At 39.8% G+C, this 25799-nt stretch overlaps 3 protein-coding genes across 4 annotated transcripts; all 3 read right to left on the bottom strand.

The window, feature by feature from the left end:
* Positions 1-1004: 1004 nt before the first annotated feature.
* LOC143845704 (uncharacterized) lies at positions 1005-2418 on the bottom strand. Its single transcript, XM_077354112.1, has 2 exons — positions 1552-2418; positions 1005-1337 (listed from the first exon to the last, which is right to left on the bottom strand). Exons 1-2 carry the CDS (start codon positions 2332-2334, stop codon positions 1221-1223), a joined length of 900 nt encoding a protein of 299 aa, XP_077210227.1. The 5' UTR covers positions 2335-2418; the 3' UTR covers positions 1005-1220.
* A 992-nt stretch (positions 2419-3410) lies between these two features.
* Positions 3411-17768, bottom strand: LOC143845705 (5'-adenylylsulfate reductase-like 7). Of its 2 annotated transcripts, XR_013234502.1 has the most exons (5): positions 17406-17768; positions 5875-6056; positions 5492-5616; positions 4889-5413; positions 3411-4248 (listed from the first exon to the last, which is right to left on the bottom strand). XR_013234502.1 is itself a non-coding variant. In XM_077354113.1 (4 exons), exons 1-4 carry the CDS (start codon positions 17568-17570, stop codon positions 4986-4988), a joined length of 900 nt encoding a protein of 299 aa, XP_077210228.1. In that variant the 5' UTR covers positions 17571-17768; the 3' UTR covers positions 4734-4985. The 2 variants fall into 2 exon arrangements, 1 of the variants encoding a protein (XP_077210228.1); XM_077354113.1 differs by lacking the exon at positions 3411-4248 and having other exon boundaries at positions 4734-5413.
* Positions 17769-18783: 1015 nt separating this feature from the next.
* Positions 18784-25469, bottom strand: LOC143845701 (uncharacterized). The gene is made up of 2 exons (XM_077354111.1): positions 22983-25469; positions 18784-19631 (listed from the first exon to the last, which is right to left on the bottom strand). The coding sequence occupies exon 1, from the start codon at positions 25247-25249 to the stop codon at positions 23057-23059; it is 2193 nt and encodes a 730-aa protein (XP_077210226.1). The 5' UTR covers positions 25250-25469; the 3' UTR covers positions 18784-19631; positions 22983-23056.
* Between the last annotated feature and the right edge of the window lie 330 nt (positions 25470-25799).

The raw sequence follows: 25799 nt of genomic DNA, 5'->3' as shown, positions 1-25799 counted from the left end.
GGGTTTTCTTCTTGCCAATCAGACAGAAATAAAACCTTGTGAACCAAAAACGCAGGCTACGCAGGGATAGATAATTGGATGGTGGAAGTACCCATGACTAGGGGTAAGGAGCATGGGTGATGGACAACACCTATATGATAATTATACTTTCTGATATAAAGATGTGGCCACCAACTATAGTAATTATTTGTATTTTGTAAAGTGACACTTGACCTTTTCATTGGTTGAACCCATTGATTATGTTTGTAAATAGCGGGGATTGACTTATTTCTTATCTTGGGATTTTTAATCCAAGAGTTTATCTAGAAACCCGGGGACACCTTCAATTTATTAATGAAATAAACGAGATAAGATGAGGACATATTACCTTGCCTTTGAAACTCAATGAAAAAAAATTACTATTTGATGCAACTTGAGGAGGCCCCAAATTATCCCAAGGGAAGATCCACTCAGTTATTATAAGATGACTACATCCAGACAAACTCATAACCAAGCATCGTTAGGTAATGAATTGGCTATACTGTTGCCTTTGGGAAATTGATGAGAAAAATAGGGGGTTTAACATCCGATAGGATGTCCATATTATCAATCCAGAGATAACTGATACTCTATGGATGATTATCTTTGTCTTCATCATGTCCTCTAAAACTTTACTATCCGACTCTATGATGATATTATGTGCATTCGTAGTCTTACAGAAATGATTGCCATCCAGGAAAATTCTAGCTTATGCTTGCATGTTGGAACTAATTTCATAATAATGGAAGAAAGCAAATATTATTTTTGCATTGGGGCCCCTAGACACACCATCCCCACCTGAAATCCCTGGATTAACTTTAGTCACACCATCCACATTTAGTTTTATAAACCCAGACGAAAGCTTAATCCAACAGATCCAGGATATCTTCTTACTTGAAACAGTCTTAGGATGAATTCCAATCTGAGATATTGTGATCCTATTGCATTTAATAAAATCCCATTGCACATCATAACTAAATTGGATCTACACAGTGAAGTAGCCAGTATATTTTCTTCTGATGCAGCTCTCTTAATACAACCACACAGTACATATCAAGCAATTCCCTTTGTCTGCTATGCATCACATTTTATTTTTATGTACAGATGCAAAGATCTTGAACAGATAATAAGAATAAACAATACTAGGGATTGAGATCGATGATGACCGATTAGCATCAGATCTTCTCGAGCAAATCTAGTTCTTAAAGCCCATCATAATTACCTCCAAATGTTATCTGTGCATTTGCTAGAGGAACTCCTCTTACAGCCAAAAGCGCCTGGTTCAGTCCGGTGGCATGGTGAACCACTTGCTTAATTCTCTGCAGCCAAAGGTAGAAAGCTTAGAAACAAAAGCATGGCATAAAACAATTGAAAATTTTGACATGGGTAGGTGTATATCTTTGTAGGGAAGTGGTAGAAGTTTAAATGTTTGAAATTCTAGAGATGGATTGGTAAAATCTGAAGAATTTTGATTTGGGTAAATGAAAAATTTGTGAATTTAATAAATGGGTCTAGCTAGATCTTCGAGCAAACCTTATCATCTTTGTAGATCTGAACCTGAAGCCTCTGGTTTTGCTGCTGTTGTTTATTCCTTTGCTGGTTACCGAAAATGAATATACATATAGTAGCAGCAGCCACTCCTATGGCGGAAAGAGCTCCATATCCTTTCACCCTCCACCCAAAAATGTTGAAACTAACACCTTCCCAATATCCCTTTCCTTCGCTCTCCGAACCCATATTGTTCTTCCCTGTCTCTTGATCAGTCACCATTTTTGAGTGCCTACTTTCACAGTTCTCACCTTCATAGGCCTCTTCTTTTTCCTCGATTTGGGTCGGACCCACCTCAATTTGAGGCTTGAGTCCCCTGTTACAAGACCTTGGGGAGTCTATTTTCATGTCGACAAATTCGTTCTCCTTCATTTTCTTGAAGAAGACTTGAGGGATCATATCTTCATCCCCCACCATATTCAGAGCTTTGTTCTTTTCCATGATCACTGGCGGTATGGTACTGGGAATTTCTCTGATTTCTTTCACTAATTCCCCATCTGGGTCCTTCTCTAATGGCAGTTCTAATTGAATTGGCACTGAAACTAGCTGATTCTTACCACTCAGAACACTTGAATTCTCCGGCGTTCGGGGATGACAAGAACGCGGTGAAGGGCAGACGAAGTTATTCACATGGGTGGCGCCTTTAGGATTAAAACCCTTCTCCCTAGAGAACAAGCTCTTTCCATCTTCATAGGATAAATCAAGGAACTCCTTATCAGGAAGGAATTCCCAATCTTCAAAATTCATCTCAGATGGATCTTTCTTCATGGGAAGGGGAAGAAGGGGAGCTGTATAAAATACAGATGTTTTGGTTTGCAAGAGTAGTGTTGAATTATTGAAACAGAGAGGTCTTATTGTTCAAGATTGTCCAAACAGAGAAGACGTACATGCTTATCCTTTCCCAAAGTGGCAAATGGAAAGGGGTCCAATGGTCCCACCAAGATTCCTAGATATTTCTTTTTTTTGGGAAATGATATCTGAGCCAAAGTGTTTTGATAAACACGCGCTCCACTTGTCCGTCGTGTAGTATTTAAAGGGATGTCAGAGGATATTACGGTTCTCAAAAAGATCTTAAAGCCCTTTAAATACTACACGACAAACAACTGGAGCGCATGCTTATCAAAACACCTCGGCGCATATATCATTTCCAGTTATTTATGTTGTAGTAATTTAATATTGAAGCCCCCTTGAACACCATGAGCTGGCATGGTGAGATTGCTTCTTTGGGGATCTTTTTGCACTGTTGTAAGCTTCAAATGAGGATTAGAAGGAAGAAAAACAAAAGTAAAGAGGGTTGAGAGGTACTGGTTTACCAAAGAGATTGATTCCATTAGAGTTGTACTTTGCTTGTAATCTTGGTCTGAAATGATTTTGATGTCGGGGAAGGGTTGTCCAAAGAAAAAGGTGAAAGAGAAAGGTTATCAGTTTGTTGCATGGCACATTTTGGTCAAAACCATAAAGCCGGTGAAAGAGGCTTTCTTTTGTTCAACCATTTTCAATTTAGGGCAAAATATGGAGATGCAGTTTTCATTTTCCTAACTAAATCCTCCCCACTGCCAATTAATGATCACAATTTCCATCTATCAGACACAATTACCCTTGAAAACAGCCATAATATCTTGGATTAGTCTGATCTAATCCCATAATTTTAATATTCAATACATCGACGGCCATGGGTATTTTGGTCATCTAACACAATTAGGAAAAGAAAGACTTTTCCAAAATTTCATGCTATTCCATGGTTTGATGACATCTGGGATCTTTAATTTATAACAATATCCCTAAAATTAACATTGCCCCATAAATTGTGTTTCCAAGGAAAAAAAATTTCCTCAAGAAATATTTTTCCTGCAATCCAAACAGGGTCTAAATGCAGTGTTTAAGCCATGTTTCAGTTTCATCTAGGAAGAAATTGGAAAATTAACGGAGGCATGCCTAGCAAGTAGGGCGAAAAGTAGAGAGCCAAAAACCAGAGGAGATTTTATCATTAGTCTCTATTCGAAGCCTGGGTTGGGCTAAGTAATTTTAAATTTCCTTCTAACTCAACTGTTATTAAATTTTATAGTTTGCCTTGGATTCTGAATTACAGGGCTTCCTAAAACCACTCCTTAGTCTATTTCTTGATGATGAAATGTCACCCTACTTTTGCAAGGACACACTTTGGTAGACTTTTCTTTTTGTACAAGATACTTTGCCTGTGGAAGTTCTTTGGTAGACTTTTCTTTTGTACAGGTAATTGTTTTCCTCCTTTTGTGCATTGCACATGGCAGTACACATTTCTTTTGAATAAGATACTCTGTGTATGGAAGTTCTTTGGCAGACTTTTCTCTTTGTTTTCCTCCTTTTGATCATTGTTCGGACAGCATCTGATGCAATTACAATATATGACTGATACACATGCCCTTGCCATAGTGTGAATGGAAATAAAGTTAGCAGTCAAAAACTGAAAACCCATATGGAGATCTTTTAGGTACTATGAGGAGAGAAAAGGAAAATAAGGTTTTGATTCATGAGTTTAGGTCACCTTTGAGTGTATTGGAATCTATTGGGGGCTCTACACTGGGATAGAAAATCCTTGGATAAGCTCTTCCTGGGATAGCCTGCCCTGCTTGAATAATTTTATCTTGAATAAACCCCTGAACTGAGTTTTGCTAACGATGCCGGTGACAGCATTCTGATGACCTGAAACCATTCAAGGGTAGCCAATGTTAAGTTGTAGAAGATTTTGACAGTCTTGTTTTTTAACAATCTGATCACAGGTCCCCGACTAATCGAAGGAGCCCAGCAGCATCACTAGGAGATCCAGACCATTCATTCAAGGGCTCCACAGGATGAAAGCCATGCCCACAAAATCTCCTCCATTGGATGATAGCACATGTAACATGTGATCTGCAGATGAAGAGTTTAAAGAATAAATGTAGCCATGTCCACATTATTCATGGGACAAAGGTCCTGATCTGGTGGGTAGGATCACATCCAAGGGGAAGAGGGGGGTAATCGCCCCGTCCATAATAGGGGCCGGATGCACCAGAAGAACAGTATGAATCACCAATGGACCATACAATTGAACCATTACTGGAGCAAAACGGGTGTTTTGATCAGGCCAGTGTCAAGTTCCCCTATTTGGCAATCCAACCACATATAGCCTACTAATAAGAAGGATCAGATGTTCTGAATGCCAAACAATATAATATACAGAATAGATTCTGAAATTTACAGGCTCCCCTATATGCCCCAAAAACCCAACAGAAAGCAGCTCAAGCTCACTAACAACTATATAGAACAAAGTCAAAAAAAAAAAAGATAGGTTAAGAAACAATACCTACTCATGAGAAACACAGCTCTCTATCCACCAAAGAATATCTCTCTGTTCTTTCTTTTCTCGCAATACAAGTTTTTTTAGGGAAGGGATGTTTGAATTATGAGTTCGATGAGGCTGCCGATCTAGTCGAAGATGACTCACCCAAAGAGACGGAGGCCAGTGATGCCCAGACACGAGCTTTCTTGGCCCCATTTTGGAAGTTCCTTGTCTTGCAGAGCCTTAGTTTGTCCCAAGCTCTCTTTATATTAATAACATGAAGACCACGCTCTAACAGCAGCTTTGTCTCCCCAAAGAAACCCAAGTTCAGGTACCAAACATATAACAAGACCCAAAAAGCTTTAAGGCGAGATAGTATACTGGGGAAGAAGTGGATGAAAGCTTTCAAGAAGAGAAAGAGTAGAGACAATACTAGGTAGGGTTCCCTTGTTAATATTTCCCTTGGAGATCCATCCCATAGAAGAAGTGGTTTCTCACTTCCCAAGCTGCTAGGTTGATCCTCAGCGAAATATTTAACCGGATCAAGACCTGTATTGGAAACAGTCTAAGATGCAGTGGCACTTTAAGTGGATAATGCATAATAGGTTAGTAGTTTCAGAAAGATACCTGTAATATTTTTATAGAAGTGTATGAGAGAGTCGAGATCTTTTGAACCGTAATGGTTAACCCTTGATGTCCCGTTTGCTATGATTATAGAGGGCAAACTGTAAACTCGATATCTTGAAAATATGCTGAAATTGTGGCAGGGTAAACATGTGAATAGTTTTCTAAAATTCATAAAAAGATTTATGGGACTCTTTGGATACCACCAAAATTGGTTTAGTCATATTATTTGCATATGGGGCATTATGGACACTTTGGAAGCTATTCAATTAGACTGATCTAAAATTATTAAAACCATTATTTGCACATGAGCTTATATGCAAATAAGAGAATATTTTTTAGAGATCTGCAACATATGGGTATAGAGGGTGGTTGATTGTACTCACACTGGCATGACAGAAGATTCTTCGACCATCAAGTGTGTGATTTGAGGGAACATAGAACTGAGAACGTCAAAGGTAGATCGAGCCCTAAGCGAGAACGGGCACCAGGAAGCATAGAAGAGAATAGAGGTATATCCATTCTTCTCGCCGGACCTCAAAGCTCTGTCAAGAAATTCTCCATCCACCTTCAAAGAGAGATATAATATCAGATTTCCTTTGTTTCCTATAACCAGCAACAATGAACAAGTCATAAAAGCCCTTTTTTAGGGTACACAAGCTACAGTCAACCGGAATGGGATTGCAGATTGGTTCTACCACGAATAGTTTCAGTTGGCTAGTGACAACTAATTACTAATACCGCTCATGTCCTATGCACACAGACAACCTCATTTCGGTAAGAAGATAATTGTATTCAACAAATATAGCAGTACAGAGAAACAAAAATATTAGTACAAAATCAGGACAAGTTGTCCTGGCCAAAGAAAAAGGAAACAAAGAAAACTGAACTCTACACAACAGAGTGACTATCGCTGATAATTAACATTGAGCGTGATATTCTGTCCTTCACTAAGGTGTCTGCCGATCCAAAATGATGGTTAAGAGAAGGCTTAATCACTTTGCAAAGACCTACAATTTTAAGAATTTAAGGAGCGAGACTCCAAGGGCCTTCAGAATTTTTATTTTTATTTTTATTTTTGGCCTAGGATACACATTTCTTGGTCATCTTCATTATTATTCAAAAAAAATGTAATCACCCCCAAACTAATCCTTGAATAATCAAAGAACCATGAGCTGAGTCGCCGACTCAGCTTCATTGGCATCCATCACACCAGAAGGGACAGAGAAACATTTGAGATCTCTCCAAGGAGATTCCTTAAAGTTCCTCCTTTACCTGCCTGACCCGGATTGCCATTAAAGCTACCGTCAAAGTTAAATTTGATTACATTTACAGGGGGCAAGGAATTGGGAAGAAGGTTTTTTCTTTGACTTTTTCTCCATATGAAGGAGAAACCCTAGTAGCCATCAAGCCACTAATCCAAGATAATATGTCGTTCTTGATTTCCATGATGACCTTGCCCATTGACTTGCATTTAGCAATGAAAATGTGATTGTTCCACTCCTTCATTAAGAGCCACATAATAGTATGGGGTATGACAAGTCTCGGGATAGATTTTTCATTACGTCCAAAGGGTCGCCACTCGAAAAATGATTGATGAAGTTGATTTTCGAAATGCCCACTTCATACCAAAAAGAGATATGATGGCAACCCATATGTGGAAGGATAACGAGCTTTGCAAAGAGAGACGATTAAATTATTCCTATGCCTTCTTGCCGAGGACGCAGCGGCAAACAAGCCAAATGTGTCTCTTCTTGAGGCAATAGCATGTATTTATCTTTTTGTTTATAACGGTCCACAAGAATGCCGCCACACACGGTAGGGCCAAGGGCGTCCAAATATGACTCCATGGGATGGAAGGGGTGCTAGGACCCAACAAGCATTGAAACAGAGATTTGACAAACGGAACCACTAGGATCAGAGATCCAAATCCTAATGTCACGTTCTTAGTAAGAAATGTACCCTTACCAAGAGAGCCTGGGAGGAAAGAATCAATTGGATTGTCCTTAAGGTGCCTTCTTAATGTATATTCAATGCAATTTTCAAATCACCCGTTGTTAGAGGCCAAAGAACCTCTCCCCTTCGCCGACAAAATTCATGTGCAGGCATGCCAAAACTAGTCGCAGTATAATGTGCTAGGCCAATTTCAACCAAAAGCACCAAACTGACCGTGCAATTGCTTGCAACTGGGTCTCCAGAGGTTGTCTGTTTGGCTTTGTCAGTTGTCCAATCGAAAAATTACGAAGGTCTGGGCTCCCCCTCTGTAGGCCCCCTCTGGAGTATGATTGCGGGATAGCCATGTTAACAAAGAGAGTTCTTAGGCATTATAACTATACATAATGTACTTGGCCGATGACCAGGTACGAGAAATGTGAGATAAATTTAAATGATTGGTGATGCGAGGAAAAGTAAATGCCTTAGAAAGTAAATGACAGCTGGATAGGTAAATCACATAAATGTAAATGACAGGGATGAAATGACAGGAAAATTAAAGGATAACGGAAATCTAAATTTCATTAAACGTAAACAGTGCAAAAAAAGTAAATAGACCATCAAACTACCTAGGCACCTTGATCGCTTAGACAACAAATCGAAACGAAATGATAAACAAGCCTCCGTGGTTGCCGATGGGTTCAAGGAAAATAAAAAGATACTACGGATCCTACGATCGAGGGGTGATTGATGTAGAGCAACTAATTTGAAGCTCTGAACGCTATTCTTGATTGAAGTAATCTGAATCAAATTGTCCTGTCCTGAATTGAACTTAATGCAAATAAAAGCCCACAGTTCAGTTAGAACTGAAACTTCAACTATGCTACTCTCAGTTCAGATATGCATGCTGATGAAGTTCTGTGACTAATAAGAGTTTTGTTCTAGCAACGGAGTGGCTACTAGTTCAGCTCAGACCTGAACTACTCCTTCAATCTCAGTTGAACTGGTCTGAATCTGATCTTGGCTTTCAGCTGATAGAACTCAAAGATTCCAGAAAGCCTTCTGATCCCTTAACAGCAACAATTGAGAGATTCACATTTCAGTTCAGAACCGGATTGAACTGAGTCTCTGCTTCTGATCTCGATTAGAACTATGAAGGAATAACAAAATGTTCTGCAACTTCTGCGATCAAGTTTTCCGATGTAGGTTGGAAGAGAGTTGACAGCTAATATAGTTCCAGAAGGTGAGTTTACAGCAGAAGATCTGAACTGATTTGAATAAGAACATTTAGCTCTGTATGGTAGTTAATGGGTGATTTCGGTTCAGTCCAGAGATCAGTCCAAGAAATCATTCCAGACGAGATCTGAAACTAACTTTTAACTCTTGAAACCAGTGTTTCAAAATGTGGATGCGAGTCAAAACGAGGGAGAAGAAAATCCTAGTCGACTCGGCACAACCCGGTTGAGTACTTGGTTGACGCGGTCATAACTCAGGAGCGTCAAAGGAAAAAAGGGGGTCGACACTTTTTTTATCGACTTTGTAGGAAAAAAAGTGGAATGCGGCCACAAAACGCGGAACGCGGCCAAGGTAAAAGGGGGTCGACACGAGACAGTTCACAATGATGTGGGGGGTTTTTAAAACTATGCTTGAAACATAGTTGAATCTGCAGTTCTGCACAACCCTACCCTGCTTGCTCTGACTATATCAAACAAATCTGAACCGGAACTGAATGGTTTCAGACCAGTTCTGAACAAATAGGTTCCAGGTTCAATTCATGCTAGGACTGAACTAAACATCAAATATTCTTCGTGATACCGTAATGGAGAGTGTTCTTCATATGGCAACAGTTCAACGAAGAACTGAATTTCGTTTGAAACAAATCAAATTTTCTGGTTTTGGTTAACCAAAACAAAATGGGCGGCCCAGTGCACGGGGCTCCCGCCATTGCGGGGTCGGGGAGGGCTAGATGTACGCAGCCTTACCCCTGCTTTGCAGAGAGGCTGTTTCCTGAACACGAACCCGTGACCACCAGGTCACAATGGTTAACCAAAACATATTCAGAAAAATGAAGATTGTTGCACCTTTCTTTCTGTAACTGGATCAAGTTCTATTCGAAGAAAGATCTGATCTGTTCAATGTAGGATGGAACCGGAATATTACATTTCACGATTCTTGGACTCAATTCCAACAGAAACTCGAAAGCATATCACTGCGATTCGGTCCATGTATGTCTTTTACTTAAATCGAATTCGAAAATGAAGTAGCAGGTAATGGAACTGCCTGAACAGAAACAATGGCAGTTCTAACTTTTCTAAAGGAAGAATCTGTGCCACATGAATTCTGTCCCTCTATGCCGAATCCGTGTTGACACGTTCGACACGTGAATTGGACATGGATTTTCGTGGAAACAGCCGGATTGTTGTTGTTGTCGTCGTGCCCTACACAAATCGTACTTTTTCGGGCGAATCTGACACATCATTTTCTGTTTTAAAATGTGAATCCAGTATATTTTTGCTTTAAATGATGTTTCTTCTTAATTTTTTTATAACAACATAACATGTCCTCTCTTAATAAAAACCCTAGCGCCTCGACCCTCCACCCTCGAACATTGACCCTCGCCCCTTTCATCTTCGGCCCTCTTAATAAAACCCTAGCACCTTGACCCTCCACCCTTAGATGTTTCATGAATATATATATATATATATATATATATATATATATATATATATATATATAGAGAGAGAGAGAGATATTCCTTATATATAATTTTTAAATTTTTAATCCTACTTTATGGGGTTTGCCGAATCCGACACCTCAAAACCGTGCCGGATCTCAACAAGTGAATCCAATCATGCAACATGGAGGGATTTAGGATTTGATGAACAGAACATATTCTAATATGAAAGATACAACTAACATTCAGAAAATTCAGTAGAGAAAATTCAAGAAATGGTAGGAAACATAAGTAAATGGACAGAACTAATCGCAACGGAAATTCAGAACTGTGGTTTCAAGTATATTGAATGATAACATTCAAATGATAAAAGAAATGGATAGGGGATGGGATTGGAGATCACTTACTCCAAGGAGCATCCGATTCTTCATCCATGGAGGGAAATCTCCTCTCCAGTCTCCAAGAGTTCTTAAGCCCTCCAAAACTCTCTCAAATCTCTATACTCTTCTCATCAGCAAGAACTCTCTAAAAATACATCAAAAGGGGTATTTATAGCTGAAATCTCAGCCCTCAAGTGGATGATAACTCATGGCCAACTTTCATGACAACTAAAGGCCAGCTAAACCATGCGATGAGGTGGCAAGAATGTCCAGCTAAGTGCCAGCCCATCCATGGGCTGATGTGGTAATCTTTGGCATGCTTTCAACCTCACATGTTGGATACTATGGGGCTATCAACCTTGTCTTTGCCTTGCTAAGTTCAAATCTTTCTTTTTCTTCAATTACCTTGGAAATGTTGAGTCTTGAAGTGCTCTAAAGTACTTTAATTATTCTCACTTTATTATACAAAACTTTATCTACTCTTCGCCCTCAAACCCCTCGGCTGAGATCCACGTCTATATTAATGATCGAGTGATGATTTCATCTTCAGAAGACTTCTATATTTATAGGGTTCCGAACCCTTAACATCCCATTACTCCTCTCTGTTGGCATTCCATGGGGAAGTTTGCTAGGTAGTGGCGGTGTGAGTCGTGTAGCAGTGGGGGCGTATCCACTGCCTACATTTGTTTTGTCGATGAGGCAACCCATAATTCGAGACTATTGCTTATCCTGTCCCTGTGTAAACCACACATGTTTCCTACACACGATAGATTCTCGATCTGCAAATCTGCCCTACACATCATGGTCCCAACCTTCAAATTTTGTCACCGATTTTCCCACCAAAACATTGCCCCCTTCTATGATAGTTAAACCTGACCACGATTTTTATTTTTTATTTTGAAATGGCAAGAATTTTATTGCAGGTCAATCAATGGGGGAATCAGGGACTCAACTAACATCAAGAACTTTTCATACAGGTGGAGTATTCACGGGTGGTGTGCATTACATGTACGAGCCCCTTCTAGTGGAAAAATAAAATTCAATGAGGAAATAGATCTTTCCGTTCTAAGACTCCATCAGAGAGCTGTCAGTATTTATCAAATATGTTCCTGTCTAATGAAACACTATTGAATCAAATGACAAAGGCGTTGTTGAGAAAGATATGACTTTTCCCGGATGAAATGAAACATTTGAGTCATGTACGAGGAGAAATATTTCTCATTCCTTAGCTGAAAAGATATGTGGCCATGAAAGAGGGATTAAGTGGAACAGAATTGATCAGTCGGTAGTCATGGAAACACTACCTCCATCGACCAATATGCTCCTTTAATCAAGAGAAGGGAACTGCGAGCGAGATGAACCTAACCCCAATTTAGCTGACATAAAAATGGAGCTTAGAGATTTGAATCCATCATTCTGAAAGTTTATGCCGGTTCCCTACACATTAGTTGCTCCATGTTTAGCAGAGACATGGCATTCCATCACCGCCCTATATGTTCTCATATTCTACCTCTACCATTCTTGCTTCCATAATTTTCCCTCCTTCCTCCTCTTTTCCCATGGCTTCCGGCAAGTACATCATCGTCTCCCGTAATCTCGTTCGTGTTGCCACCGCCGAAGCGTCTGTCTGTGTCCTTCGATCCATCATCAACTCCCTGGACCAATTCATCATGATTGAGGTATTTTACCCTCATCATCCTATCTTCGATCTAGACCTCATCCCGAACAATGCGAGGGATGAACTTTCAGCGCACTTTCCCAGTGACGCCGATGAGGAATTCATGGCTTCCCACTAGCAGTTGAAATGATGGTCGGTCATTCCTTCGACCCCTAGCCAAAGACGGTGAACCAACTCCATCCATCTTTTGAGCAGTAGTGGGCTGAATTGGGGATCTACGAGCTTGTTTAGCTCAGTCGGATTGAAATGTAACGCAGAGGCGTATAGCGGAAGCGAAATCTAAAGGGGTGGCAATAAGAAAACATGGTTGGCTGTTTGGGGAGCCTAGGAAAAGAAAAGTGATGTAAAGAGGTGGCACGGCTAAGTTGAAGAAGAGGCTGAAGAGTGCTTCAATCGCCCGGTTTGGAAGGGGATTTTGACACCTAAAATCTTGAGAAAGGAGTAGGTTTCTTATGGGTAAAGATGGGCTGTCTTGGCAAATAGGTTAGGCAAGGAAGAGGCCTCAGATTCACGTTAATAATGGGGCTGAAAGAAAACGTTTATGTGCTGCTAGTGGGCTATTTTTTTAAGGGAAATATGGGGCTGGTTTGGATGTTCATCGGATGTGTATATATGAATTTTGGAGGGGTTTAGAGATAAAGTGGTTGCTAGGGAATCAATGGAAAGAAGAAGAGTCGCGACAGATTTTAAGGGACTGTTTCGGATGAAAGAGTCAAAGATGGGTATTCTGTTGAGAAAAAAAAAGGGTGAAAGTGATGTTAGATAAAACGGCTAAGGAAAGGCTTGCAAGGTTGAGATAGGTTTGGCTTGTTAATGGATTTTCCGGCGGGACTTCGCGGCAACAAAAATCAAGCAGCGGATGGCTTGACTTTTCTCCGGCGATAGCAGCGGGTGGCTATCTTTTCTCGGCGAGCGGCAACAGGACAACACCGAGGGACAATCGAGTGACCAAAAATAAAATTTTATTCATAAAAGCTTGATAAAAATGATCGCATGGCCTGTATTTATAGAATTTTGAGAAGATAAAATCCTAATCAATCTTAAATTACTATCCTAATCCAACTAGAACTAAGGAAATAAAAGAAATCCCTAAAATTTCTCCAACTTATCTCCTACACTTGGATGTCCAACTTGAAACAAAATCCTAAAATCTCTAAAAGTTTCTAAAATTCCTAGAACTCCAAAAAAAAACTCTCTCTATACTTGGACAATTAAGCTAATCTCTACAATTTGGCAAAGAAAGAAAACTTATTAAATCATGAGGATGAACGTGGGCCGTTGATCTTCTTGATCTTGCGATCCGTCGAGATGCACCTGCATCATACCCCCCTTCTTGAAAAGAACTCGCCCACGAATTCAAATTCAACTTGATGATATCACAGGGAGTAAAAACTGGCACACTGATTCTCGCTCCAACTTCGAACTGTAGTCCTTTCCGACGAATTAAATATTTCCACCTGGCAATTATTCGGTCATGTTTTTGGCGAGCAGTGGGATTTGAGTTGACTGAAAAATTCGCCTTCAATATGCTCAACGAATTGTGGCGACAAAGGCAAAAAAATAACTCTCGCTTTGATCAGCATCAATGGATTTGCATTCATCGAAGCGATGTGGATCTTCGTTCATCTTTGTAGCCCGCTTCTAATAGACTCTTCGTCGGCAACTTCATCAATTTCGTCTTTTTCTTCAAGCAAAATCTCAATGAGATCTTCTTCTGGCTTCTGCGGATCTTCAATGACGACGGTTGGAGCTTCTACTTTAAATGTCTCTTGTTAGCTCTTGAGTTTTAACAACTTCGTCAGATTTTGTTGTTTGGCTCTTTGATCAATCTTTGGAGCTTGTCGTAGTGGAACAAGAGAATGTGTCAGGCAAGCATTCTCTTTACATAGTTGTTTAGTGTGGAGCCTTTGAAAAGCTTTTGGGGCAAACACTTTCAAAAATTGATCACGAATTTTTTTCCAAGGCGCTTCGATAAAGAATTCTCGAGACCAATTCATATTTTCCCACCAGCATTCGGTACGTCCTCTGACAGTATCTTCGATGCACTTGATTATCTCTTCCTGATTCAGATCTTCTTCTTCAGCGTACTCATCGTTAACGTCGATCCAATCAAGGCACTTGTCTTCATCTTAGCCGTAGAAGAAGGGTATGTGGGATCTGGAGATGTGATAATATCGGGCTTTCCTCAGCATCTTTTCTTATCCAAGATTACAAGAGAGATAGAATCTCTTGTTCCCTAAGCTCTGATACCAAATAACGCAGGGGTGTATAGCGGAAGCGAAATCTAAAGGGGTGGCAATAACAAAATGTGGTTGGTTGTTTGGGGAGCCTAGGAAAAGAAAAGTGATGCAAAGAGGTGCACGGCTAAGTCGTAGAAGAGTGCTTCAATCGGCTGGTTTGGAAGGGGATTTTGACACCTAAAATCTTGGAGAAAGGAGTAGGATTCTTATGGGTAAAGATGGGTTGTCTTGGCAAATAGGTTGTTAGGCAAGGAAGAGGCCTGAGATTCACGTTAATAATGGGGCTGAAAGAAAAATTTTATGCGCTGCTAGTGGGCTATTTTTGGAAGGGAAAAATGGGGTTGGTTTGGATGTTCATTGGATGTGTATATATGAATTTTGGATGGGTTTTGAGATAAAGTGGTGGTTGCTGGGGAATCAATGGAAAGAAGAAGATGAGTCGCGACAGATTTTAAGGGACTGTTTCGGATAAAAGAGTCAAAGATGGGTCTTCTGTTGAGAATAAAAACAAGGGTGAAGGACTGTTGGATCAAATGGCTAAGGAAAGGCTTGAAAGGCTTGCAAGGCTGAGATGGGTTTGGCTTGTTAATGGATTTTCCGACGGGGCTTCACGGCAACAAGAATCAAGCAGCAGATGGCTTGACTTTTCTCCAGCGATAGCAGCAGGTGGCTATCTTTTTCCGGCGAGCGGCAACGGGACAGCACCGAGGGACAATCAAGGGACCAAAAATAAAATTTTATTCATAAAAGCTTAATAAAAACGATTACATGGCATGTATTTATAGAATTTTGAGAAGATAAAATCATAATCAATCTTAAATTACTTCCTAATCCAACTAGAACTAAGGAAATAAAAGAAATCCCTAAAATCTTTCCAACTTATCTCCTACACTTGGACGTCCAACTTGAAACAAAATCCTAAAATCTCTAAGGCTCTGTTCAGTTGCACCGTTGAAACGGAAACAGAAAGGAAAATGGGCACATTTTCCTTTCCGCGGAAACGAACCAAAACGGTCGTTTTGTTGCCCCAATAAAGAAAGCGCGTGGAAATGGCTAGTATGACGTGGAATCCCTAAAATCCCTCGTGTCAGCCTCATTTCCGCCTTTCTATTTCCTACCTAAACTATCGGAAACGAGGTTTTTCCCGAGGAATCGCGTGAGTTTTTTTCCAAAAAAAAAAAGAACAGCGGTGGAAACGAAGCCCTAACTCGTCTGTTTACTCGTATTCTCCCTCTCATCTGCTGGTGGCTGCGACCTCCACTGCTCGTACTCGTCTCTTTCCCTCCTTTTTTTATATTTTTTTGTGGATTTCCTCTTTGATCTCCACTGCCATGGTTTTGGGATCTTGGTGCTTTGATCTCTATTCTTTCTTTTTTTTGTGCTTGGAGCTGTCTATATTTTGGGTGCGTGGATCAATTTTTTGGTTTGAACTTCAACCTATGTATTTTGGTGTTTCGGATTTTGGGTTTATGGGGCTTGGATATGTATATTTTGGGGCTTCGATATGTTTATATTTTGGGCTTGGATCTGTCTATATTTTGTGGGTGTGGATCTTTTTTTTCTGTTGGAGCTACGATCTATGTATATTGGGTTTTCAGATTTTGGTTCTCTCCTATTCTTTGGTGCTTGGATCTGTCTATTTTGGGGGCTTGGATATGTCTATATTTTGTGGGCGTGGATCATTTTTGTTGGGGAATTCAGATTTTGGTTCTCTCTATTCTTTGTGGCTTGGATCTGTATATTTTGGAGGCTTGGATTCTTTACTGTTTCTTTTCCGTTTCTTGGCAACTGAATGCGCACTCCTACTGCTTTCTTCGCAATTTCTTTTCCTTTCCATTTCCTTCCGCCACGTCATTTCTTTTTCTTTTCTGTTTCCCTTGCGCAACTGAACAAACCCTAACGAGCCGTTTGGATACGCGGATTTTAGAATCCAGGTTTTAGTTTGAAAACAGTGTAAAAGATGGTTCATGATCAAGCTGTTGCGTGCTGACTTGGCAGCGTTTCTTGGATTTTAGGTAAGAAAACCAGGTTTTACCTCTCCCCTATCATGAGATTTCTAAAACCTGGTTTTCTTACTTAAAATCCAAGAAACGCTGCCAGGACAGCATACAACAGCTCGATCATGAACCATCTTTTACGCTGTTTTCAAACTTAAAACTTGGATTCTAAAATCCGCGTATCCAAAATTTATGTAAGAAAACCAGGTCTTAGAAACCACTCCCCCATCCTGAGATTCCTAAAACCTGGTTTTCTTACTTAAAATCCAAGAAACGGTGCCAGGACAGCGCACAACAGCTTGATCATGAACCCTCTTTTATACTGTTTTCAAACTAAAACCCTGGATTCTAAAATCCGCGTATCCAAACGGCCCCAAAAAGTTCCTAAAATTCCTAGAACTACGCCCCCCCCCCCCCCCCCCCCCCCCAAAAAAAAAAAAAAAAAAAAAAACGCTCTCTCTCTCTACTTGGACAATTAAGCTAATCTCTACAATTTGGCAAAGAAAGAAAACTTATTAAAACATGAGGATCAACATGGGCCGCTGATCTTCTTGATCTTGCGATCCGTCAAGATGCACTTGCTTCAAAATGTCCATGAACTGAGAGCTCCTAGCCGCTGCTACCTGATTTTGGAGCCCTTCCACCAATACCTTTGATTTTCCATGTGGGTTTATGAGTTCCACGGTTCTTGATTTTCCTTGTGGAATTTCAATGCAAGAAAACTAAAACCCTAATTTGTAAAAGAAATTCCCAAAGGGAAGAAATCTAATAATATCCCCTAGCAAATCCTAACAAACACAGACCAAAATATTAAAATCCAATAAAAAAAATCAAATGTCCCATTTCAATACAACGCTATTTTCATCCATCAACAAGCAAAAAGGAAAAGAACCCACTATCATAACATCCGAATTTACCAAACCCAGAACAATTTGCAACAAAAACCCACATCAAGAAACAATAAATCCAAAAATAAAAAAGGGAAAAAAAAAACAAGAGAATGAGAGAAATCATACCTTGGAAGGGGCAGAGGGAGTGATTGAGAGGGGGCATTGAGACTGAATGACATTAAGAAAGAGTACGGACTCAGGAGGGTACAGAGAGGAAGCCGAGGCCAATCCAAGTGCGGAAATGGCAGAGATGCAGAGGAGGAGATGGTACAAAGCTAAGGCGGCGGCCATGTAATTGAAAAGAAAGGGAAAAGGGGGGGTGGGGGGGGGGGGACCTCCTCTCTCTAAGGTTAGGGTTAGGGTTAGGGTTTCTCTACATTTTCAGAACCCAAAGGCTTAAAACCCTCTGTAATAATGCCATTGAAATAGCAGATGGAGCTAACAAAGACAACCTCTCTCTCTCAGAACACCTCGAGTCTCACAGGCATATTACGCATTGACTGTTAATAATTATCAACGAAATAATAATATGCCGTCAAATGACGAAAATACCCTTTTTCTTTAAATTACAAAAGTGCCGTTTTAAATGGCAAGGGATATTATAATGATAGTGCCATTTTTTTTCTTTCGGTTTGCTTTCGGTATATCAAATGACGAAAATACCCTTTCTCCTTTAAATGACAAAAATGCCCTTCTTTAATGATGAGGTTAATCTTGGCCGTTAACCAAAAGGGAGAGAGACTGATTTCTGAGAGACCCAATTAGGGGAGCCTAAAGAATGTCCTATTTTTAAGCTTCTCTTGTAAAGAGGAAGAATGAAAAGTGTTGCCTCCCATAGACTAAGGAGTTCATTTTGGATTTTGAGAATCGATTCTGAGTCCAAAACTGAATATCGGACTTCAAATTGCGTTACCCAAAACGACTCGAGCCCATGTCTTCAACCTCCCATTTGAGGCAGCTATGGAGGCCCATGAAATAAGGTGGGTCCCATCACTTTCACCAATGAGAGCCTGTGGACCATATAAAATTATATGTCTGCAACTATCATGCAAAGATTTTTAATGTATAACTAGAAAAGAATGGCCTTGCCCTTGGAAAAAAATTCCAGCATTAGAGAACCTTCTCATCGTTCTCAATAGATTGGAATCTTGAAAATTTTCTCACATTTGGAGAGAGGGTAACAGAGCTGCTGATTACCTCTCAAAAAGTAACTGTTTATGTAAAGGGAACCCGATCCCTCTTAATCTCATTCCTCTTGATCTTTCTGTAATTCTCTCGGAGGATTTTTCGGGAAAATCCTACCTTCGGTTGTAATCTTCCTTTTCTTTAATATATTCTGGTTGGGGTCTGCCTAACCCCAAATTACTTACCAAAAAAAAAAGATTTTTAATGTGCTGGAATCTATACACCCAGAAAATGTATCATGTTAAATCCTGGGAAAGCATAAATTACAACATACATAAAAAGGATGCTCCAAGGTTGAAATAAGGATAATGCTAAAATGAATACAAAAAGCCCAACCAATACAAGGTTTCTTTTACTTTTTCTCTTCCTTTTAGAAAGATAGCTCTCAAACACACCAACTCCCACTCAGGCCTTGTACAATAAAACTTGTCCAACCACTAATAATAAAAGAGACTTTTCTATTTCTATTCTAACTACAATTATAAAGAAGAGATTGCAGACATCCAACCACTATTAATAAAAGAGACTTTTAGGTTTTTATTTCAACTGCAATTATAAAGAAGAGATTACAGGCAACCATCACTTTCTCCAGTACAATATGCCTTGCATTCTAATCCTCTATGGAAATCAAACTTCTTGGGCTAATTTGGGCATGCAATCTGATTGGACTTTGGGTTCAATTTGTGTGAATTTGCAATCTAACAAGATAAAAATTAGATAGCAGGCTTACCTCTAAACCTGAGCATTTCAACCCTCTATAATCAGTACTGGTTTTGCCATGGAATAGTTGAGTTTTCGCCGGGCTTAATAGCGCCTCTTGCTTTCACCCTGTGGTTGCACTTGATCCAATTAGATTGCTTTGTATTAATGCTTTTGCAAAGTTCATGATCCCCGGAATCTTCTCAATAGATCAATTGGATCTACAATGAATCAAATCTATTAACTTTATGATGCAACTGACCCCGCCCCCAAACAAAAAACAAAAAAGAGATTCATTCTTATTCGCTCCTTTGGCTTGATTTGGCTTGGAGCACCCGACTTTTGAATCACCAACTCTGAAACCCAAGCTCGCTATCGTGTGGAAAGCAAGCTCAAAGAGGCTTCCTAAACTGCATGGCTCTAAATCATGAGTCATGCCACATGGATTCACCTTAAAATAGTTACCATCTGTGGAAAATGTAATGTTAGTACGGAGTAAGATAAGAATCAAAGAATATAAAAACTAATATTCAGATAAAATGGCTTTGAGGTACAGATCTTAAAACCCATAAGACAATCAATGCCCCCACTGTTAGTCCTAGTTTGGGTTCTTTGGAAACATATTTTCTACAGCCTAGTCAATTTCTCACAAGTTATTTGAAGATTATCCTATTCTTGATAATCATCCATTGATAATAGTTCTCACGGTAGAAACTCAGAAGTTGGCTTGAATGATATTAGTGCTGAAAACCATGGCAGTTTGCAACAATTAAAATAATGACGCCAGTAGATACCTTTAGACTAGGAAACATCTTGCGTGAAAATACTCCAATGGATTGAGTAGTTACCTGGAAAAACTTTCATTTGGTTCTCATATGACTTGCAGAACCAACAAAAGAACTGCAGATTTTCATTGCGACATTATGGTTTCCAGTCCAACACTTTATGATCAATATGATTTAGATCTAGTAAAGTTTATAAAGTAATACTATCCCCCGTAATTAGAAGTTTCAATTCATTTAAGGATTTCTTGTTGATTACACTACACAAAAACAGCTACGGTATTAGTAGTCCAGTAATAAAATATCAATCTTATAAGGCCGTAGGTTCAATCCCAGCTTACATACCAAAAAAGTATCAATTTTATAAAATAATGACTATTTATTGTACAGAGTAAACCTAAAGAACAAGGTAGAAACTAATTCAAGGATAAAAGAGATAAATGTAAACTAATTTGGAGTTAAATAACTGCCACATTCATTTACCTGCTTTCCCTATTAATTGATCATTGTCAGCCACAATCGGGGCAATTTGATAAATTATGTCTCGAGGACATTGCTTGTTTCATCAGCATAATTGGTTCTATCAAATATTTGAACCATACCGACTGTCTCATTTCTATTTTCCCCGGCTACTGAATCATTGGACTAAAAGATCAACGACTACTTTCAGAAAATATAACACAAGAACATAGATGAACTTTTTTCCACTGCACCCAATTTCTTGTTGTATTTCCTAATTCATCAGTAAATCCTTTATAATGTAATGACAAACTTTACAAAGAATAATAACACAATGTTCCAGAAATAGCAGGAAAGAGGCATATTGTAGTTAAATTCACTCAATTATTCCAATGAGAGAAATAAATAAAGCATGACATCTCTGGCGGAGTTGTTCCCAGAATTATAGTGAATGTTATGGGTAACGAGGCGGTTGTACATGATTGCTTCTTTTTTTTTGAAATTTGACAAAATATATTTATACTAAGAGAATTTCATTGGGGACCAGAGGTCCCAACTTGCATTTACATAGTATAATTGGTCAAGAGTATACTCCTGACCTAAAGATGAAACAAAATAGAACTATTCTTAATTACATTATGATAAGGATAAGTAGCACTAATTCTTTCAGCCAGATCTATCACGGCAACTTTGAACTCACGGGTCTACAACCCAACCAACTTCCAAATCCACCACTAGATTTTCTTCTCTCCCAACTTCCTGAGGACAAGTACAGAGATTGCTTTGATCGAGTAGATGGGAGAATATCGTGGAAAATACATTTTTGACATAACTTTTTTGAAAGGGAGATCGAAAGGATAGCCTGGTTAACGGAGATATGGAGGCCTGCTATATAAGAAAGACTGAAGAAGATAAAAGGGATTGGATCTAGAGCTCATCTGGGTCTTTCAGCGTCAAGTCATTTTACCACCATATTACACTTGCCCTCTAGCTTCACAGTCAGCTAAAATGTGGAGTATATTCGCTCCTACTAGGGTTTGTGCACTTAGCTGGACTGCCCTCCTTAATATGATTCATACGGTGGATCACCTCAGAAATCATGAAATGATCATTATTGATCATTGCGCAGGAGAGACCATGGATCACATCTTTATCCATTGCAGGCTAGCGAGAGAGATCAGCAGCTGGATTCTAATGACATTTGGGATAACCTAGGTTTTCCCTCTACGGTTGCCTGAGCTACTAGAGGCGTTGTTCTCAGCCCATTGGCTGGGAAATGGAAGGATTCTATGGAGAGTATTGCTATTGGCTATCTTATGGGTGATATGGAAGGAAAGAAATGCCAGTCTTAGGGGATTGATAAAATCCTCGAACTTTTTGTACACAAAGGAGATAGTACTAACCATATCTTGGGTTAAGATCCTAACTTTAGATTCATTTCATCCCACGATTTATGGAAGAGGGGAAAAGAGATATGCGCCAGTAGAGAGCAGATCATCGTCCACAATCCATCTTGGGAACCTCCGGGCCAAGATATGCTAAAGCTCAAATTTGACGGATCTAACATAGGCAACCCAGGGCCAGTTGGGTTTAATTCTTAGGGATGAGAGGGGTCGGACCAAATGGGCCTTCTCTAATCCAATTGGAATGACAGATTCAAACGAGGTTGAGGTTAGAGCACTTCTACAAGGCATTGAGTGGGTGAGCGGAAGCCAGCCATACCTGTAGAGATTAGCACATATGTTAGATAGGATCTTTGATCGATTAGAACATGCTCCGGTGATTTACCAGCCTGTGTGGAGAACAGCTAACTCTACGCTGATAAGTTAGCCCGATTGGGGTAGAAAGGGATAGCCTTGCCATTTTTTATTTCATGCCTCCTTCAGGGGTGTACATATTGTTGATTTTGCTCATTTTTTCTTATTTATCTCATTTTTTTTATGTCTTCGGTATTGACCATCTCAGTTAAGGGTGTCAATTTTGGCTCGGGCTCGGAAGCTCGCTCGAGCTCGGCTCGAATCCTTAACGAGCCGAGCCGAGCCGGCTCGTTAAGCTTAACGAGTAGAGCCCGAGTTAGGCCAGGCTCGGCTCGGCTCGGCTCGTTAAGGCTCGTTAAGAATTTAATATGTTTAAATATATATATTATATATTAATATATACACTAAAAGGGTTGTCTAGGGAGTGATAGGGGGAGGCAAAATATGTCACTTCTTTTTTGGAACCCCATTTGTTACTTGGACCACCCCCCTAGTGTAAAAAGAGTAGTAAAAAAACACTAGATAGGGCTGTCCAGGGAAAATGAGGGATGTAAAATTAATATAATTCGAGCTCGATAAGGCTCGCGAGCCTGGCCGAGCTTGACCGAGCCGAGCCTGGTTCGAGCCCGAGCCGAGCCTAGCCAGGCTCGGCTCGGCTCGGCTCGTTTACACCCCTAATCTCAGTTGTTTTTTTAATGATATTCTGCTATTCAAAAAAATAATAAATAAAGCACACCCTTCAAAAAAATAACAATAAATACAGCATCAAAGTTATTATCTTTCACAAAAGCTGAAAAGAAGAAGTAGGACGAGCAACTTACCTGCAAAAGTAATGGATGGAAAATTGGAAATCAATAGGATATCAACAAAAATTTATATCCATAATACAGAATAATCAAGCAGCTTGCATCTGAATGCTGGGGTGAGAGCTGTGGAGTTCTCTCAACAGCTCATGGCATGAGATACTTGTGTTTTTCATAGCTTCTTGTGAGAAGGTTGGAAGAAACTCCTTAAATTCAGAATATCTGGCATCAAGACCAAGACAATCCAAGATTGTAGAAATCATTTCCACATCAAGAGCAACATCCTTAGCTGCCATTTGATGAAGCAAGCTAATGACTTCTTCTGTTTCACCCTTTGCACTAAAACCATTAAGTAGAGAATTGTATATGAAAGCATCCGGAGATAAACCATGAGCAACCATTCTTTTGAGCAGTCTTGTCGCTTCATCCAACTCACCCAGCTTTGAAAACTTTGTTATTAATATGGAATATGTTACATTATCAGGAACTAAACCCCTCTGAACCATGTCTACAAGCAATTCTTTTGCAGATTTAAGATCTCCTGCTTTGCATGTTGCATCAAGTAGGGAATTAAATGATATAACATCAGGTTTACAGTTATCATCATTCATTTCACGAAATAAAGACATTGCACGATCCATATTGTGTCCTTTGCACAAAGATGCCAGCAATGTATTATAATCAACCAAAGAAGGACCAAGTCCATGAGCTTTCATTTCCCGGAAAAGTCTTTCCGCATCATCAACAAATTTCATTTTACATAGTCCATCAATCATGATACTATAGGAAAAACAGTTGGGTTTGAACCCCATATCAAGCATTTCTTGATGAAGTTCCAAAGCCTTAGCAATATTACGAATCTTAAAAGATCCATCGATAAGCATGTTGTACGTTACCAAATTATTGGCATTCCCTCTTTCCACCATCCTTCGATGAAGCTTTATGGCATCATTGAAACGATGTTTCTTGCAGAGCCCATGGATCAGAGTGTTATAAGTCATTGCATCCGGCTTGACGGTGCGCTTACCATCAAGCATTTTGTTGAGGATTTCCATTGCCTCGTCAACCTCTTGAACATTGCAAAGTCCCACTATCAGCGTATTGTAAGTCACCACATCGGGTGACTTTCCTCTTTCAACCATCTTCTCCAAAAATTTAAAGGCATCACTTATCAAACCCTCCTTACATAGTCCATTAATCAAAACATTATATGTCACCGTGCTCGGGTCTTGACCCTTCTCTATCATCACACCCAAAAGCTTCAAAGCTTGATCTGCCCTTCCATCTTTGCAAAGACCATCAATCAAACTAGTATATGAAACAACATCGGGACATAGCCCACATCCCGCCATTGCATTGAAAATCTCCATGGCCTGTTCCCATTGCCCCATCTTGAAAAGCCCGTGTACCAAACTAGTGTAAGTAACTACATTGGGGGTAATTCCCTTCTTAGACATCTCATGGAAGAGTTCCATACCCTTATCAATCATTCCCCTGCTACAAAAACCACTTATAAGAGAACTATAAACGAAAACATCGGCATTTAGACCTTTACCATACAACTCATTCAACAAACCCATTGCTTCATCTACTCTACCATCCTTACATAGACCATCTATCAGCACGGTATAAGTAACCACATTGGGTAAACAATTCACCTCTTCCATCTTTACCCTTAAATCTAATGCCTCTTTCAACCTCTTCACCTTACAAAGCCCATTTAAGAGAGTATTATAAGTAACAATATCAGGAAAAATTTCATTTTTCTTCATCTCACAAAAGAGGTCCATCGCCTTTTGGACCTCGCGACCTCTACACAGCCCTTTCAAGACAAGATTGAAAAGAAAAATGCTAACATGATAGCCATGTTTTAACATCAATCCAATGATTCCAAATGCGAATTCGGACTTCTGGGTGTTTAAGAAACAATCGTTTAACACGTTCAATGTGCGAAAATTAGGACGAATTCCCATCTGGGTCATGGTTTTATATGATGACAGAGCTAAATCATATTCCCTCGATTTCACAAGTGTGTCAATGAGAAAATTACAGGTTGAAATACGGGGGGTGAGACCGGAACTAAGCGCGCGGTCGAAGATAGAAATTGCTTGGGCAAAATGGCAAGTGGGTTTTTGGCAGAGTGATCTGATACGGGCGTTGAGCTCGCTTATTGGGTCATCGAGTTTGTTTGCGTTGAGAAATGAGAGGGAAGAATCGAAGGGGTTTTTGCCATAAGAGGAGATATGGAGATGGTGGCAATGATTTAGGGTTTTCGTTAGTGTCATTTGTAGAAGCTATGTAGCAGAGATAGGATTTAGAAAGAAAGGAGAAAAATTAAACATGAAACTAGATAGAGCGTGCATACATACCCTAGAAAAAAGAACAATGGAGAAACGAAAGAGAACACCGACTCTGGAGTAAAAAGCGCTTAATCTGACCAAAGTAGACATATCAAGGAAACGATATATTCGCCCCCATTTCATTCCCATGCCACCCCCTCGTCATCCGGGGGGAAATACACTTAGACCCCCTGTGGTTTCTGACACATTCAATTTACTCCCCCGCTCTCCGTTTTAAAAAGTCACAAGTAGACCTCCTTCGGTTTCAATTTGTATAAGGTAGGCCCCATCTTTTGAAACACTATCATCCAAACCTATACCCAAATCCAAACACTACCAAAAACACAGCGGGGCCACATTGTTTGGATGATCCAAAGCGTTCATTTGATGGGCACTGACATAAATAGGATGTGCCCAAAAAATCCATAGGATCATCCTAACCCTTCAATATGTGGATGAACCCTCAATTGAGGGAGTCTACCTTACAGAAATTGAA

Source organism: Tasmannia lanceolata, unplaced genomic scaffold (genome assembly GCF_043159265.1).
Source record: "Tasmannia lanceolata isolate RefF3 unplaced genomic scaffold, GAP_Taslan_0.1 ptg000015l, whole genome shotgun sequence".
Lineage (NCBI taxonomy): Eukaryota > Viridiplantae > Streptophyta > Magnoliopsida > Canellales > Winteraceae > Tasmannia > Tasmannia lanceolata.
Note: the sequence above shows the minus strand (reverse complement) of the source record. Positions and strands in the feature narration are given on the sequence as shown.